This window comes from Megachile rotundata, chromosome 11 (genome assembly GCF_050947335.1).
Source record: "Megachile rotundata isolate GNS110a chromosome 11, iyMegRotu1, whole genome shotgun sequence".
Classification (NCBI taxonomy): domain Eukaryota; kingdom Metazoa; phylum Arthropoda; class Insecta; order Hymenoptera; family Megachilidae; genus Megachile; species Megachile rotundata.
In genome coordinates, this window is record NC_134993.1 from 13,557,408 (window position 1) to 13,575,111 (window position 17,704).

The 17,704-nt window shown below is 33.8% G+C and overlaps 3 protein-coding genes across 13 annotated transcripts; 2 read left to right on the forward strand and 1 right to left on the reverse strand.

The window, feature by feature from the left end:
• Positions 1 to 1,169: 1,169 nt before the first annotated feature.
• LOC100877939 (uncharacterized) lies at positions 1,170 to 8,285 on the forward strand. 2 transcript variants are annotated; one of them, XM_076536972.1, is made up of 7 exons: positions 1,170 to 1,732; positions 2,529 to 2,848; positions 3,001 to 3,538; positions 4,090 to 4,146; positions 4,215 to 4,342; positions 4,421 to 4,617; positions 4,684 to 8,285. In XM_076536972.1, the coding sequence occupies exons 2-7, from the start codon at positions 2,630 to 2,632 to the stop codon at positions 4,766 to 4,768; spliced, it is 1,224 nt and encodes a 407-aa protein (XP_076393087.1). In that variant the 5' UTR covers positions 1,170 to 1,732; positions 2,529 to 2,629; the 3' UTR covers positions 4,769 to 8,285. The 2 variants fall into 2 exon arrangements, with proteins under 2 accessions (XP_076393087.1, XP_012135223.1); XM_012279833.2 differs by having other exon boundaries at positions 1,171 to 1,732; positions 3,001 to 3,592.
• Positions 3,797 to 11,987, reverse strand: LOC100877979 (uncharacterized). 10 transcript variants are annotated; one of them, XM_012279803.2, is made up of 10 exons: positions 11,838 to 11,987; positions 11,528 to 11,637; positions 11,197 to 11,361; positions 10,915 to 11,127; positions 10,646 to 10,837; positions 10,416 to 10,584; positions 10,227 to 10,341; positions 9,925 to 10,056; positions 9,270 to 9,311; positions 3,797 to 5,704 (listed from the first exon to the last, which is right to left on the reverse strand). In XM_012279803.2, the coding sequence occupies exons 2-10, from the start codon at positions 11,617 to 11,619 to the stop codon at positions 5,700 to 5,702; spliced, it is 1,125 nt and encodes a 374-aa protein (XP_012135193.1). In that variant the 5' UTR covers positions 11,620 to 11,637; positions 11,838 to 11,987; the 3' UTR covers positions 3,797 to 5,699. The 10 variants fall into 10 exon arrangements, with proteins under 10 accessions (XP_012135193.1, XP_012135206.1, XP_076393091.1 ...); XM_076536976.1 differs by lacking the exon at positions 3,797 to 5,704 and adding an exon at positions 6,728 to 6,944; XM_012279786.2 differs by lacking the exon at positions 3,797 to 5,704 and adding an exon at positions 7,907 to 8,649.
• An 851-nt stretch (positions 11,988 to 12,838) lies between these two features.
• polo (Serine/threonine-protein kinase polo) lies at positions 12,839 to 16,493 on the forward strand. The gene is made up of 7 exons (XM_003699241.3): positions 12,839 to 13,036; positions 13,407 to 13,631; positions 13,705 to 13,922; positions 13,990 to 14,285; positions 14,361 to 14,657; positions 14,914 to 15,314; positions 15,388 to 16,493. The coding sequence occupies exons 1-7, from the start codon at positions 12,944 to 12,946 to the stop codon at positions 15,583 to 15,585; spliced, it is 1,728 nt and encodes a 575-aa protein (XP_003699289.2). The 5' UTR covers positions 12,839 to 12,943; the 3' UTR covers positions 15,586 to 16,493.
• The last annotated feature ends 1,211 nt before the right edge of the window (positions 16,494 to 17,704 follow it).

Sequence of the window (17,704 nt, forward strand, 5' to 3'; positions counted from 1 at the left end):
CGCGTGTTGACCGTGTAGGCCGACGAAAAATTTGAGATCTGGATCAATTTACTACTGATGAGCCAAAACGGCCAATTATTTCATTCAGCCTTTCTTCTCCGTGGACTGCCTACTCGTTTCCACGACTTTCTTGTACCCGAACATCTGAAGAACAAATTCGATCCGACTCAAATTCGTATAAGATACAAGGCGAAAATACAATTTCAACATCCGGCGACTTACATATGCAAGATTAACGATAACAGCATCTAAGTGGCTGCATTTTAAATCCTCCCAACAGGATGATAGGCGTCTCACAAGTATGTAATTTGCTGTGGCATCGATCGACGCCACTGCATCAATTCGCAGCTAAATATAGTAGCAAAATGTAACGCAAGAAAGGGAAGAAGAAATTTCGGGACTGTATCCACGCAGCATCGTGCGAGCCAGCTCGACAACACGTGCTTCCAATGCCTCTTTTTTCCTCGCACATGCTAATTTTACTACTTTAATTTCGACCATCAAATTATAGCAATTCCTTGAGAGACCTCCTCACTTTTATCTTAATTATTCAATTGTAGAACTTCAAAATAAAAGCTCAATTTTTAATCACAACTTGTCAATTGTTCATTTTAAATTCAATGTTAATTTTTATCTTGCAGTTTATCTGATTCAAAGTCTTATCTTCCAGTCTTCTTTTTAATTATCAACTGAGTTACAGAACTTGTATTTCATTCTTTTAAATATGGCGTATAACATCCTTCGTCAAACGCATGTGCATATTTCCCTGAATCATATAAATAGTCAGTAACGTGTAATTGCGATTCAACGTGCCATAAAAGCAAAGGCGTCGGCGACGGAAGCTGTCCGTTTAAGGGCTGTCCTTTACGGGAAAAGCGACATTCTTGAAACGATGAAAAATAAAAACTTGACATAAGGAACTCCTTGTTCGCATTATCAGTATCTGCAGGGGCGTAAGATTTCTAAACCTTTGATTTCTGAAAAAATGTTAAGGTTAGCATCCCGTACAATCGCTATAAATCCAGCAGTTACGAAATAGTTACGAGGGCCCTAAATCAGGAACCCCAAACGGTACATAAAAGATTCAGGTCGCTACCTAAAGTCAGGATACCGGCCTTGAAAACGAGTTTGTGTTCAGGTCCTATTTCTTTTCTTCTAAGATCTGCAAACCCTCAAACGTTGCCAGTGCAACATTTTATCTTATCAAGATAAATGCAAGTGTTGTAAATAACGACTTATCGATAGAGGAAGATCCCGCCAAAGCGCATCTTTATATTATAAAAAATGGAGTTGTGATTCTTATCAGACGAATACGGACGATACCTGAAACGTTAAATTCATGATTCATGTTCTAAGATAACCTCTAAGTAGATTAAAATGATATAAAACTCGGATTCCGTAGTTAGACGCTCATTCATCCTGTGCTACCGCAACCAGGAACAAAGAAGTAAACGGGAGGGAAAGGCGACCATAGTTTCTTGCTGACCAAATGTTGGCAGCGCTCGAACGAACAGCCGCCAAACCGGTCGAGTAGAGTCGTCGAGACGCTCGGAGACGCTGGGCTGCGAGCTGCCTAGATAAACAAAAGATGGTACGAGACAGCGTCGTGTACGGCCAGGTCTTAGGAGGGTGAGCCTCGACGCCAACGTTGTACGAGTTAACGGCGATCGATTCGTCGATCGATCACTCACCTGTTGCTCGTAGTCGCCTGTAGTGCAGAAATGTCTCTCAGGTAAGCGACTTGTTCATAATTCTTTGTGCTTCCGCGAATTATACGGTTCCTTAACGCTCGGAAATCAGCGCGACAAACATCTGCAATATTTTCTCTCACATTCGCTGTTCTGTAATGTAACAAACAAGTACCTCGTGGCATGTTTATCGAATTTCAAAACGTGAGTGAAACTCGATACAGTTTTCATTACACTCCTTTATTCACCTTGCATCTATCGCTAGGCTTCCGTAGGAAAAATGGCGACATAGGGTTACAGCCCCACCACTCTCTGCTTTGCTGTTAGATTTTTAAACATAAATCAGTTCCTCCGCTAAAAAAGTTTAAGGGAAGTTTAGAAATTTGGGGCTTCATAGATTTAGGAATTTAAGTACGTAAAAATTTGGGGATTTGTAAGTTTAAAAATTTGAAATTTGCATACTTGATCCCTCAGAACCGAAACAGTGGGGTGCTCTCTGGCCCCACGTTCGTGTCCAATGGAAGCCTTCCTTACACCCAAGTGTACGTGACATGGGTAGGAGTCAGCAAAATCAGTATGACGAATCGAAGACTTTATGCATACTTCCCTGATTCTAAAAAGGTTCAGTCAGTCGCAACGTTCACACAAGAAAACTTGTACCGATTGTATTACATGTCGTGGCCTCCTTTTTAATTTAGATACACGTGGCACGCGCGATAAAAAACTGATGTATCAACTGTTAAAGCGATTATCGATAAATGAAAAATCAGTGAGAAACGTGACTCGAGACTGCTCATACAAGTGAAATATCTATGAACAATTAAATGTCGTGTGTTGCAGGGTACTTATCGATGTAATGCAATTTTTAAACTAGTCGATACTACGCGTGCCTGTGATCGATCGTACGCGCAATCGCACAAACGACAGTTACGAAAATCAAAATGGAACATGTTCAAAATGACATCGATCTACAGGTTGACAATCCCACGAAGAATACCAATTTAATCGAATGGAACGTTGACATGAAAGTCACAGTTTCGAACGTTAAAAAATCGAAAATGTTTCAGCGATCGCGCAGTATCGTTCTGTTCCTCGTGGCGATCATTTTCGCGATTATGTTATCTCATCTTAGGAAGGAAGTACGCGGTTTACAAGTCCAGGTAAATTTTTATTTGCACCTGTTTCAGGGCTGAATTAAATTTAAAAAAATATTTTCAAGTTATGATTTTTTAAGTGTTCGATATCTCTAAGTGTTCGACCCTGATCTCGATGACAGCTGAATACAAACCGTTACAGTAACAATATTTTTCAGATGCAATGCATAAACGTTAACCTACTGTTATTAATGTCGAAGTATGACAGATTAAATAGAAGCTTAAATCGCGCCTGGATACAGAGGTCTGAGGGGTATCTCGAGAGCAAAAACATGCACGACGTAAAAAGGCTACTTGAGGGAGCATCGTCAACGTTGAAGGCTACCAAAGTGTTCGACGACATTCACAAATCCAACCGAAGCTCGTACACGTACAATTCTGTCGTTTCGTATTTAAACTCTCGAAGTCTGCAAAACAGGAATGACAATGTTAACGTCAACAAAAGTAACGAGTCTACGATACCCAAATCGTTGGTGCAATTAAACGATAACGGGAACGTTGTCCAAATTAACGACGGTACTAATTTACGAATAGAGAGAGCGATATTAACGATTGAGAACCAAAATTTGACAGAGAAAGACGCGCAGTCGAGTCAGAAGAGAATCGATGAAAGTAACGATAATGATTACGTTGACGATGACGTAGATATATGGAGAGAACCCCGTTCCGGGCGGTGGAGAAGAGACGAGGGAAGAGGTAAAAAACGGGGAAAGAACAAAAGGAGGCCCAAACGCAGTCGCAGGCGATTGGGTATCTAGTATTATTCAGTTAGCATGTATTTTCCATAAAAAAATTCATCGTAAGTCGTTAAGTATGGAACTCGACAGCCAGAACTTTGACATTTATTATTTGGCGCCAAATTTGAATATCAAATTTAAATGACACTATAAAAAGTGAAAAGATTTATGTTCTGTTTGTCAAGTTTCATACTTAATGACCTCATAAGGAAAACTGTTCAATGTGATCTTGACATTTTTTTATTTGAACATAGTATATTAAACCTCTAATATACTAATTGAGATTGTACAGTTGTGCTAATTTAATTACATTATACTTCAACTACATAGTAATTCAATTATGTTGTAATTTACTGAGCTCATTGAAACTTAACTAAATTACAAATTGCATTGTGATTTGACTAAATGAGAATTACGATGTAATTCTGCACAACTCTCATATTCTTAATAACTAACCTAATAATACTATAACAAACAGAACTTGCAAAAGAGTCTGTTTATGTCATTCAGGGCCTCTGGTAGCAACATTTGTTGGAGCAATACCTGAACAACATGTTACTGATACAGGTATGTAAATAATACTGTAAATTGTAATATTATAAAAATTCTATTAATGTGTTTTTCTTTCTGTTTAGTTTACATTGGCCCCTGGGTAAAAAGTACTAAAAATAATACCATATATAGTTTAAATAAATTTCATTTGGTAGAAGATAAAAAGTCTATAGAAGTTACAGTGACTGGTTTATACATGATTTCTGCACAGGTAAAATATATGAAAGCACAGAATCGTCTGCTGTATTACATTCACTAAAATAACTATATACATTCTACTATATTTCAGATATTTTATTTTGGTGAACCAACAAACTACTCCTATTGGATACTGTTAAGTTCGGAGGGAAAATCTACGACACGGAAGCTCGTAAAATGTTCAACAGCTTCTTCCATGTCAGCTACTGAGGTTTCATGTTACACGAGTGTAATAACTCCTTTAGAGAGAGGTGATAGAGTGCACATACAGCAACAAGAAAAAAATAGGTAAAAAATTGCTTTCCTTTTAACAACGATCCATGTATTCTGTATAAAATAGTTGAATATTTTTAGATTGATTAATATGAGAGAAGGACACAGTTATATCCAACTGGTACTTTTATCTAACAATACTAATCATAAAAGACGTGCGCGATAAAGCGATGCGATACAAATATAGCTGTGCCATGTACGAGGAGAAATAATTCCTCAAATGTGATCCTATGCTATAACTTTAACAAAAGCAATAAGGTGATTCCTCTATGTTAGTCAAATAGCAATTAAAACATACATGTTTATAAGTTTCACTCAAGTCATAATTAACTTCAAAGAATCAAAGAATATTACTTTTGTTTAAAAAAATATATGAACATATAAATGTTAAATTCTTTTTTGTAATTTTAGTTTTTTTGTTAATTTTGTCTACAATGTAAGTCATGTGTACAGTCGAATTATAAAGTATAGAATAAAAACTGTGCAACTGTGTAGGTATTTAAATAAGTTAGTGTAACGCATTTAGAATTTTGTACTTTAAAAAAAAAAATTGTTAGAAGAAAGTGTACTAACGTTATATCTCTGTACATAATATTTTAGTTTAAGAACAAACTAATGAAAGATGTGATGTTATTTTTAAGATGAATACAATTTTTCAAATGATAAATAAAAAATATTTTTTATTGTTGAAATGTCACAAAACATACTTAAAACGACTTTAGAAACACGTCTTTAATTCGTTTTTACTCAAACAACATATATAAATAAATAATTTATAAGAACTACAAAAATATTATATGTATTTTAAAATTTGATAAATTATTTTATACCATTTATACATAAATTGTATATTTTATTTGCAAAAATATATTTTTTCTTATCACAAATATATCACAATCAGTTACTTATAAGTCTTATGTATTCAGTCTTTTGTTGAAGTGTATTAAGTACGATGCTTGTACCTCTCTAATACTCTCCATTGGAATATAAAAAACACTCGGTTCTTCTTGGAGGAACAACGTCGATGCCAGTCATGTGGCAGATGTTGCTCAGCTCATTCAATGGTAGTACGACCATGTGTGACGGCATAGTCGTTATCAACCTAGAGAAAGTAATGATAACAAATTAGAAAAATGTACAAGATATAAGTAAGCAATAACAAAACTTATATATACCTATCGTTAAACGCATTGATACTCAATACATAAACCGTATTAAGTTTTGTTATTAATTAATTTATAAAAAACATTATATTCTTAGTTTTTTTTTTCATAAATATTTGGTACATTCCTTCCCTGCTTTTCATCATGTTTTGTATTTACGATCACGATAAGTTATTATTTGTTTTTCTTATGGAATATTGTTTTTGATCAAATTTCTATTCGTATTTCTTACTGTTATCTCATTAATATTGTTATGACATACAATACTGCAGGTATCGCATGTATAAAGCGGTTTAAAATTTGTGAAAAGATATTCAGCGAACACACACCGTATGTCCTGTACCTGTATGTTATTCATTGCTTTTCTATTCTCAAGGATATTTAATTATGAAAATTATATTACTATTTAAATCCCTATGATACTATGAAAAATGATGCATGTTATTAGGTAATGAAACCACCCTACACATTTTTTGTTATCATTCCACTTTACACTCGATAGATGCAGATCTATTTAATATTATCCTTGCTAACATTTGTGTTTTCAATTAATTGGTAGTTTTTTTTTTTTGTATAAAAAACGGATAGATTTGTATTTACTCACCTGAATTTTGGTTGAGGTTTACTCGAGCATTTGTCTTTTACTATATATATGAGCGTAATACATGTTAGCATAGATTTAATTCGTTATTCTTGTTGCTTGCTTTTCCATGACTCTTTAATACTGTTCGTATATTTCATTTCGTTAAAGATTCTTTTTGTTTCTCTGTACATATATACATGGTACGTACTAAGTTTGTTTTGTACATGGTAACTTGGAAAACAATAAATTGTCTGATGTGTACTATTTACATCAAACAAAATTTTTAATATAATAGTTTGAATGAAAAAAATGGGTGCACCATAAAAAAGATGAAATATTATTTTGTACAGATCAATTGTTCAGAAAAATCAAAGAAAGATACTAATCAATGAAAATACTATATTTTAACAGAAGAAACAATATTTTCTAAATTTCATTTAGGTGTATTGATACCTGTGCCATTGGACAATAATAACTTTATCATACAGTCGTCATTTATTCATATAACATTGTATGTTATCCTTGCTGGTAATGGAGGGAAGGTATTCTCTCTTTCATTCATTGTGTTCCCTAAGTATCTCAGGTTGTTGTTACGCCTGTGAAATAAACTTAGTTTGCGTCAAATTTTTTATATATCTAAAACTGTCCACCAATGTTCGGTAAAAATATTTTAGAACAATAATACTAATTTCATTTTGAATGTAAAGTATTGTCTGGACAAATTATATGCATACGTACAACAAATAAAAATACTGTTTGGTTGTATTTTGTTGAGAAAATTACAAAAAAATTTGTGCATTAAAAGATCAAGTATCAGTTTTAACAAAACTTTTCATACCTACGTTATTTGTATAAATAGATCATACATTTTTACTAGAAGGGTCATTTTTGTACGTATTCGAATTTCTACGGCAGTTGCTGGTTTCTTTTTTTCATTTATAAATTTTTGTATGCTCAATTCATGTTTCATTGTTGAAGGTAAGGAAGTAATAAATGTAAAAAATATTACTTTTTTTTTCATATTTCTTTGTTTCATGATTTGTTTTCATTTCACTCGTTACTCTATCACTTACAATATTAATCTGATTCGCTATCACTATGTTGATGACATACGAAAATGACTTTAATACGGTGTAGATAATTTCATAATTAATATAGTGTTGACAGAACATAAAATCACATTACCTACCCCTATGTAATGATTCTGTACTCTAATGTGCACAATCATTGGGATCAAATTTTTGTACCTACTCATGCGTGTTACTTCCTGAGTAATTACATTGTTTCTCAGTGTACTATAAATATTCCTTTGTATCGCTGATATTGTTTTGATTGTCTCTGCTAGTGTGACACTTTAAAATGTATTAAGTTTAAAATCACTTTTGAAGTAAATTCTTCGACTTGACATACGACTAATCTTGGTCACTTGTAAGCAGAGTACTTCGCATTGTTTAGAGTTTATATTATACATATTAAATTAAATGTCACAGGAGTAAAACTGATGCATTATAAAATCGTTATTTTGTAGAAATATTGTCACAAAATTGAAATCACACTATTAACGCATAAAAAGGGCAGTATATTCTGATACAATTCAGGATCCTTCGATCCGTAGAAAGAATACACCATAAAATACAATTACCTTTTTTTATGTTTTTTTATACAGAATGTGAAACACCAACTTTTCTCTACATCTATAATAATTTGTTTTTAATGATATTAAGCTGCATTTTCACAGCTATTATCTATTTTATGACTTTTCAAATAATCTAAATATCATTGTCCTTAGCATTACAATTAAGACAATATGATTTAATATTATTTCACAGTTCGCAGATTAGCTCAAAATGACTGTACACCAACTAAGCTTAATCTAAAACGAAGTTGTTAGCTAAACATGACAAATTAGACACTATACAGCTAGTCAAGTATAAAACGCTCATGTCATTTATACTTTTATCGTAATTAAACAATCGTTTGCGCTTTTCGCGCAAATTAATGAAAAGCTTTTTCCCATGCGCGCGACAAAGATAGGAAATCATCAAATTTTCGTTAAAATGCATCATTTCATTTCCTGTAATTTCATTTTCTTTTTCTTGTTCTAAGAATTGACCAATATAATAAGTAATTACAAAACACTTAGTGTTTAAGACAAAAAAATCTTTTGTCCAACTTTTTCACGCGCTAGGAATGATTCTATAAATTTGAAAAATTGTACATCTAGTATATAAAATTAAATAGTTGATTATGTCATTTAATAACGTCGCTGAGACTGGGCGTTTTGGTAACCAGCACTGCCACCTGCAAACAACCATAGCTTCTCCATTCAATCACTTTCCAAATACAGTTTTCTTTGATTCTGTATTTAATTCTAGGTCAATATAGACATTAATTGTCATAGAAAAATTGAATAATATACTTTTCTTAAGGCGCAACATTTTCCTGTTATTACCACATATAATACTTAAATTTTGCGTAACTTTAAAATTTGTTTCAACGTTAGAGATAAATCCTTCAATTATTTTTCAGTTATTATATAACTAATATAAAGTTTTACTTTTTAAATAATCTATATCCTTTCTTGATAATAAATATAATACTTAATAACCATAGTAATATTTGTCTTATTAAAGTTCTAACGAAAAATATGATCTGTTTTATATTCGTTTTCATTTATAACAATATACGGTTCAAATAAACCTGCTCTATTTTATTTCTTGCAGTCAATAGTGAACGTGTTCTTCCTTATTTGTTATAAGTTAAAGATTTTCAGTTTCTCGAACATGTTTGTTTGTTTAAACTATGAAATATGATCGTTTTCTTGGTAGTACGTTTAAAATTGAACCTGAATATTTTTGTTTACGATAAGAAACCGACATTCAAATGTTAAATATATCTTTTGGATTGTAAGTTGTACTTACCATAATCCTGTTTTCCATATACACCATCTTGAGTCGAATAATCTGTAAATATAATAAACAGAAATTATACACTGTCCCTGAAAATACTTAAAGTAACGTAAATGTGACTCAGACGAGAAAAATCTGCAATTCAACAGATTTTTAATTTTAGCTACATATTTACCCACATACAAATAAACTTTGTAAAATGTTAATCTTTCCTGTTCTGATTTCTCATCAGTACATATCATGGTAGAGTATCTACGGTAAATAATAGCAGGAGGCAGTGCTATATGCTGGTATCCAGATGAAAATAACTATAACAACCACATGTGTTCGTTTGCCAATTTTTGATGTCGTAGGAGTAGTTAAAAAACGCAACTCTTTCAAATTCCGCAAATAAAAACAAAAAATGTAAGAAAAAAAGGGGAATAAACATTTTTTATTTGCGTATTCTTGTCTTTGAAAAAAATCCAGTTCTCTGATAATTAAGCATTTCTCGTCTGAATCGATGTACATTCGAGCATTTCGTGTATAATCAGTTTAAAAAAATAAGGACAGGATGGTATTTATTATTCACCTCCCTTACTTTCTCCCTTATTTTTCTGTTTTCAAATGAAACCGGAGAGAAGATAAGGATGTAATGTAAAATGTGGTGTCGAACGAAAGAACTAACCATAAAGTTGCGTCGAGTAACAACCCCTGTTGGTCATAGAAGTAGCATTAGAAGATTGGTCATCATAGGGATTAGCAGGGGCATAACCTATACCCCCGCCCCTTGCTGCCACTGCCTCCTGCTGGTAATTGGCTGTGCATGCAGTATATCAGATTAATTAAATCATAATCCTTTAAAGTATTTTCGCCCTTGTTTATTTTATTCGTGAGATGTAAACTTTTTGATTTGTTCTTTTTTTAAACTCTTAATTGAAGTTCTAGCTTCATAGCAAAGGCAAAAAACTTATATGATAATGAACTAACCTGATGGTGGTGCTTTGCCATAACTGTAGGGATCTCCAGTACTGAAAGCTCCTGTGGCTGGAACAGCAGGTGCTCCACCATACCTACTATCAGCAGTTGCTGATGGTGGATAACCCTGCACAAAAATACGAACTCTTTGAGCAAGTTCTAAGTATTTTTATTTAAGACATATTATGTGAAGTAGCTTACAGCTGTTTGACCATAATCTGGAGGCTGTTGGTAACTCTCATATCCTTGATAAGATGATTGGGTATAATTCTGTGATCCATAACCTCCACCATATCCCACTGGTTGCTGTTGTTGTGGCTGCTGCTGTCCTCCACCATAAGTACTGCTAGCACCTCCTCCATATCCTTGACTGTAATGTTCAAAAATTGGTATCTCATAGTTTTATCTATACGAAGTGGAATGATATGAACTACCTTGGTGGTTGAGTTGCATAGCCATTTGCAGGTTGTGAAGATGGTTGATCGAATCTTGGTCTTTTAGAAGGTCCGCTTGAGCCTGGCGGTCCACCTCCTCGTTTTGTCGGACCACCGCCGCGTCCGCCTCCTCTACTTCCGCGATCACCAAAACCTCTGCCGCCCAGACCACCTCGACCAGATCCACCCCTAATGAATTATAAACAAACATAAATTAAAATGAATAGTACAACAGTACTATGAATAACAGTAGTTATGTTGCATACCTAGATCCTCCTCGACTGCCTCTATCCATACCTCCTCGGCCACGGAAACTACTACTACCTCCGCGATTATCTCCTCTGCCAAAATCACCTCTTCCTCGACCACGGAAACCACTGCTACCACCTCCTCTGCTTCCACTGCGTGGTGGGCCTCCCATTCCTGGTGGGGGGCCACCTCCACCAGGTCCACTGGACATACCTGGTTCTGGTGGACCTCTAAAATAACAAACTATGTTATAGAAGCAGAAACTCCTTCTACATAATTGCTAAACAAAATATAAATACCCTGGGGGGAAATGACCACCACGGCCACCTCTGCCAGGAGGACCACCTCTACCTCTCATTCCAGGTGGTCCACCTCTCATACCACCTCCAAGTCCACTACCACGGCCACCACGCATCATACCTCCTCCTCCACCACCTCCACCACCACCTCTCGGGGGTCCACCTCTAAAAAATAATACAAAATTATTTTATATTTAGTCAAAGTGAAATTTACTTATGAAATAACTAAAAATGCAAAATACCTTTAAGTATTTCAAAGGTATGGCTTGTTTCTAATTATTACAAACACCCTATGTATTAATTAATTAAATTGATTTGAAGTAAAAGTTACCTTCCCCTATCTCCAAAACCGCGTCCTCTCATTGGACCACCTGGACCTCCGCGACCACGAAAGCCACCTCTGCTAGCTGGCGCACCCTCCATTTATTAGTATATCTAAAACTATCGATAAAATTTTTAATTTAACAATGTGTACTCCATTATGCCACAGACTAAGCTATAGACGCTATCCGAAATTCTTCGGAGGTGCCTATACGGATTCCCTATTTAATTTTGATTCTGAGATAAATTGAGAATCTTACACTTATCAAATGAAAAACAACAAATAAATTATCACTAAAGTACTATTAATATGTGCTCACATTCCACTTATTGTTAAATAATCCGTTCATTAACACGAAACGCGCCAGTCTTCTATAAGCTAACAATGAAAATGGACGCCGGTTGCCGGAAACAGAAGCATCGACCACACCAGTAAAATTACTATATTGACATTACCGGATATCCTGTATATTAAGAACGATTCTCATGTGACGAACTCAGTGATTCTAATATTAATCTTCAGATATTATTTCACTTAATTCGAGTGAGCATATAAAAACAATTTCTCTCGTTTTTATTTATTATCTAATTTTTTATTAGACATAATAGATGAGTTTTTGTTCGTTTTACACATAGGAAGTTCTATATACTTTATAATCTATGGTGTTGCACATGCGTTGTGACGTTAATCAGAACGTCAAAATGTATACCCAGTGGACAAAAATTTCTATAATTTCTAATTTTCATTGATTGCGGTACATTCCTTTTGTTTGGCGAAATATTTTCTATCCTACGTTTATATAATTTATGAATACATTTAAGAAACTGGATGTAACATTTCACTTATCTTGTATACTTCATACATTATCATCGTTTCACATTGTTCGTTTATTTTCATCCATCGCGTATATTACCACTAGGTTCTATACCTATCAGCCATATACTTGGTAGACAAAAATGTGTGCATAAAGAAAAGAATTGATGACGTAAAAAACATAAAATAAAAATTACTAGTTAACGCGCTTGACATCGCGAACGTTGTAAACGCGCATTCACATTTCCGTGGTTACGAAAAACCTGTACGATGAGTGGTCTTGCGTAATGAATTACATACGATAATATAAATATTCTAAATATACATATTTGACATATACTTCTACAAATGCTCAGAAGAAATATATTACAGAAGATGAAGTACATTGCAGACAATAAAGAAAAGAAAAACAATATCGGCATGATTTTCATGGAAACACGACAGCATGTTATTTCGCTACTAGGGGATAATTGCATATATTGTTGGTCATTTGCTCAGGTAAGCGCGGATTGGTCAACAAACTGGGATTTAAATATTGAAATCCGTTGACTTTCTTGCACGAGCAAAAGCAGCAATTTTTAGTTCACAAGAAAGTTATGAATGTAATTGAAGATGTCGAAAGATGAAAAAGAGTGTATTATTCCCGACGTCATATACGATACAAACTCCGGAAAAAGTTATATTAAGGGTAGATTTTTTGGGAAAGTAAGTAATCCTTTTATGTTCTTGATTTTTCTTTATTTAAAGTGCTTCCTTGTAAGCTGAATGTTTTTTTCTGTATTTTAGTTTTTTATTTCAGTAGCCTTGCTACTACATGCCAACATATGTTGCTTTATCCTTAAAATTATGAATAAAGCATGCATTAAGAAATAAGCTTTTCAATAAATTTTAATGCACATTGATATCAATATAATTATGTACTTAAAATGTTAATATTTGGAAGTACATTGTCAAGCTTATTAAAACATATGCCATTTGATGCATGAACAATATATATACAAAAGTTTCTGTTTTATATTTGTTTATTTTTTATCTGTGTACAGTAATTAATAAGTTTAGTTACTTAACTTTGCAGGGTGGTTTCGCAAAATGTTACGAAATACGAGAATCAAAGTCACATCGCACATTCGCTGGAAAGATTGTACCAAAATCGCAGATTACAAAAAGCAATCACAGGGAGAAAATGACACAAGAGATTTCTATTCATCAAACTTTAAATCATAAAAATGTTGTTGGCTTTTATGGATTTTTTGATGACCCGCATAATATATATATAATCCTGGAATTATGCCGTAAAAGGGTAAATGATTTACAGGATTTATCAATTTTTTTGGATTCATATAGTTTGTTAAACCATGTATTATATTTTTTAGTCAATGATGGAATTACATAAACGTAGAAAAGCATTAACAGAATGTGAAACCAGGTATTATATGAAACAAATTTTAGAAGGAGTAAATTACTTGCATCAAAATAGAATTATTCATAGAGATTTAAAGTTAGGCAACTTATTTTTGAATGACGATTTACAAGTTAAGATTGGTGACTTTGGGTTGGCTACCAGATTAGAACATGATGGAGAACGAAAAAAGTAATTATAACATTTAGTGTAGCTTACATCCAGATATTGTGAAGTTAATCTTATTTTCTGTTAATAGAACACTTTGTGGCACACCTAATTATATAGCACCAGAAATTTTAACTAAAGCTGGTCATTCTTATGAAGTTGACATATGGAGTATCGGATGCATTATGTATACCTTGTTAGTCGGCAAACCTCCATTTGAAACCTCTAGTTTAAGAGAAACCTATGCTAGAATTAAGCAGGTCCAGTACAAAATTCCCACTCATATAAATACAGTTGCGATGAACATGATATCTAATATGTTGCAAGGGGTTCCGTCTAAACGTCCATCCATATCAAAATTAATGACAGATCCGTTTCTTACTGGTGGCAAGTATCATTGAACCGCTTAAAAATTGCAGTGTCAGATCAGAACATGAAATTTATAATTTTATTACGTTGCAGGTTATATGCCAGTCAGTTTACCTCTATCATGTTTGACAATGGCACCCCGGTTAGATACATTAGAAATGCACAATCAACGTAAACCATTGTCCGAAATGAACACTAATATAGGAGGAGAGGGACAAGACTTTATATTCCGAGTACCTGTTAGTCCAGCTCGTAAAGCAAAGCCTGCAGATACAATAAGTGAAGTTCAAAAGCTGAATCATGACATTAGAAAGATGCAGCAGACGTTAAGAGAGCAGCTGGCTGGTGTGTTAAAGTCTAAACCAAGTAGAGAGACAACTTCGTCAGCAGGTACTATCATCATTAAATATTATTATTGAAAAAATCACAACACATGAGGTAGTTAAATTTTGAAGACTTCGAGCCTGCACGCGTTTATAAAAGGTCGCATGTGTTGTCGTTTTTTTCCCCCGAGAAATTCGCGGCTCCAAATGCTGTTTGATCCGTAGACGCTTGTTTGGCAAACACGGAAAAAACACATGCCTCACTGAATCGTTTTTTCTGCAAATGCCTATTTATTTCACATAAATCTATTTAAACTTTACAGATGAAATGACAGATCCAGCCGCTCAACCTGTAGTATGGATAAGTAAATGGGTGGACTATTCAGATAAATACGGTTTCGGTTATCAACTTTCTGACGACGGAGTGGGTGTGATGTACAACGATGGTACTCGACTAATTATGTTAGCTAATTGCTTCAATATACATTATATAAATCGCGAGGGAAATGAACTGTACTATACGGCCAGAGAATACCCGCCCGAATTAGAAAAAAAGATGAAACTGTTGAACTTCTTTTTAAAATACATGAAAGAGAATTTAATGAAAGCTGGAAGTTCAGTTAACGTGAAACCATGCGATGCGATGTCTAGGATACCCTATATGTATCAGTGGTTCAGAACACAAAGCGCCGTAGTTATGCAATTAACAAATGGAACAGTACAAGTGAGTTAAATGTTCACATTTTTATGTTATAAATTTAAGTTTCTACATTGAAATTTTTTTATTTCCTTTTCAGATAAATTTCCTAGATCACACAAAAATTATTATATGTCCATTAATGGCGGCTGTTACCTACATAGATACAGAGAAGAACTTCAGAACTTACAGATTTCAAACCATAGAAAAGAACGGATGTTGTGAAGGTTTGACAAAAAATTTGACGTATGCCTACGAGAAACTTGGATTAATGTTATCGAATTCTCGGACTCATTGATTAGTTGGATAGGAAGGAAGTGATTCCGATATAGTATATTTTAGAAGTATTATACTTTTTTTTTTTAAGTAAAAATAGCGCCTTTATATTTGGCGAATAACAGACACAAGTAGTTATTTTATTTTTATTTTATTTTGTAGAAATATATCGAATTTTGCTAGATGTTTTTATTATAACAACCAAACAAAACATCTATAAATCATGCAAGTAATATAAATAATGATAAAGAGATCTTTCGTATTGACGCAAGATCTCTTATGTTTTTTACCATTCCAGACAAAGTCATGATTGTAGTTTTTTGTTTAATGACTCGTACTTTGACATTTTTTATAAGGAAAACAAATATGAAATTTAATATAAATATTTTGCCATGACATACTCTTTATGAACACCAGAAACGATGATGAAAATTAAGTTCTCATAGAAATTGTCATCACAATTTGATGGAGTAGTGCAATTGTACATTCGTTTATTTATCAATGCGAGAAGAATCAACGACCTAATTGTCAATATTGAGTCAGGAGTAAAAATATTTTTTTACTTCGATTTTGAATTCATGCTCAATCAAGTTGAATTTGTTTTAAACACAAGTGAACTAACAAATTTTTTTTATGGTAGTCAGGTGAATGTAAAATGAAGATTTAAATAGAATAAGTACATTGAGATGAAAGACAATATTTACAAAATTAAAATTCATATTTTTGAGACTATTTCTAATAGATTATTAAAAATATATTCTTATAAATACAAATGCACATATATAAAACGCCTTGAGGTATATACACAATACATACACAATGTATTGTGCATATCATTTAGCTATTAAAACAATTGTAATAATAGTATTATTTTTATAAGTAGTCTATGACACTGCTTTGAAGGTGAAATAAATTGTTTTCCTACTTAAACCGTTTACTGTACTATTTTGTTACTATTAATATACCTCTAATTGATTTCAACCAATTCCAATTGTTCAAATGCACATATAGGTTAAGTAGAAAAATTGGGTCGGGTTAGATACGATTCTTGCCTTTTGGAATTTTTGAGTATATCAAAAAGTGCTACACATACTATACAAAGGCCAATCCTTCATTTTAGGGGTGGGGACAGGCCCATCTAGGACTCCAAATCATTGCATCAATGACTTCAACCTGATGCAATCTAATTCGACTCGATTCCAAGCATTACAATCCAACTCGATACAATTTAACTCAACGCGATTCTATCCGATACAAATCCACTCTACACGATTCGGTTCAATCGAATAGACATAGTAACCATATCGAACAGTTTGAAACGCACCCTAATAGAATTATTACGTCACCGCATGAAGAGGCAAGCGGAGGAAAGGCAAAAACTGTTCAGTAGCGGCGTGGGCTTTGCGCCAAACGTACGTGGCTTGGGTACTGGTGATGCGTGTTTAACAAAGTAATATGCATAGACTGTGATGTTCTGTTTTAGCGCTAGAAACAAACGCTACTAAACAAAGTAAGTATCTATCCGCATTAAATGCTTCCTAGAACGAATGTTACGATAGAAATTCGCTCTTAACTGTAACTCGAAACACTTATGTATACGACGGGTCAGCATGTTAACGTCAAGGCCAAAATACACGCTACCCGGTACACCGAGAAGACGCGTTTAACCCTTGAGCTCAAAATACTCTTTAGACCACTTCGGAAATTATGATGGCACATCCTTCCGATTAAGTGTACGCTAGCAATGATTTGAATATTAAGAGACAATTGAAAATAGAACCCACGTGTTTTCCACGAAATTGCCAAGTACGTTACAAAAACAAACTGTTGGTCTTTCTGTCTCATCTAACGTAGATAAAATGACGCGAGTTATTCTGGTATTTATTAAACGGAATGAGGAGGAATGCTGGTATCGCGCAAAACGTTATACGTTAAGTGTCGTCCACAATTAACCCGTTCTCACCTTCTGTCTTCGATAACAATTTCATGTAGCATCGTTTAATGTATCCGTTCCATTAGTCGGATCACGTTACACAACCAGAAGATTCGATTCGTCGTTATTAAATGGTATCCAGGGTTAATAATCAAACATCACAATTATTTTCGAACGTTTACGAAAATATTTATCTAGAAACCTATGG

Bases quoted from the DNA above. Each gene is read 5' to 3' on its own strand.
- LOC100877939 (XM_012279833.2), top strand. From the start codon at position 2,630: ATGGAACATGTTCAAAATGACATCGATCTACAGGTTGACAATCCCACG. The intron at 3,593-4,089 runs GTATCTAGTATT...TATGTCATTCAG, and splicing joins ACGCAGTCGCAGGCGATTGG to GGCCTCTGGTAGCAACATTT. The intron at 4,147-4,214 runs GTATGTAAATAA...CTTTCTGTTTAG, and splicing joins ACAACATGTTACTGATACAG to TTTACATTGGCCCCTGGGTA.
- LOC100877979 (XM_076536973.1), bottom strand. From the start codon at position 11,619: ATGGAGGGTGCGCCAGCTAGCAGAGGTGGCTTTCGTGGTCGCGGAGGT. The intron at 10,585-10,645 runs GTTCATATCATT...TGAACATTACAG, and splicing joins GCAACTCAACCACCAAGGTA to TCAAGGATATGGAGGAGGTG. The intron at 9,312-9,924 runs GTTAGTTCTTTC...TTATATTTACAG, and splicing joins TTACTCGACGCAACTTTATG to ATTATTCGACTCAAGATGGT.
- polo (XM_003699241.3), top strand. From the start codon at position 12,944: ATGTCGAAAGATGAAAAAGAGTGTATTATTCCCGACGTCATATACGAT. The intron at 13,037-13,406 runs GTAAGTAATCCT...TTAACTTTGCAG, and splicing joins AGGGTAGATTTTTTGGGAAA to GGTGGTTTCGCAAAATGTTA. The intron at 14,658-14,913 runs GTACTATCATCA...TAAACTTTACAG, and splicing joins AGAGACAACTTCGTCAGCAG to ATGAAATGACAGATCCAGCC.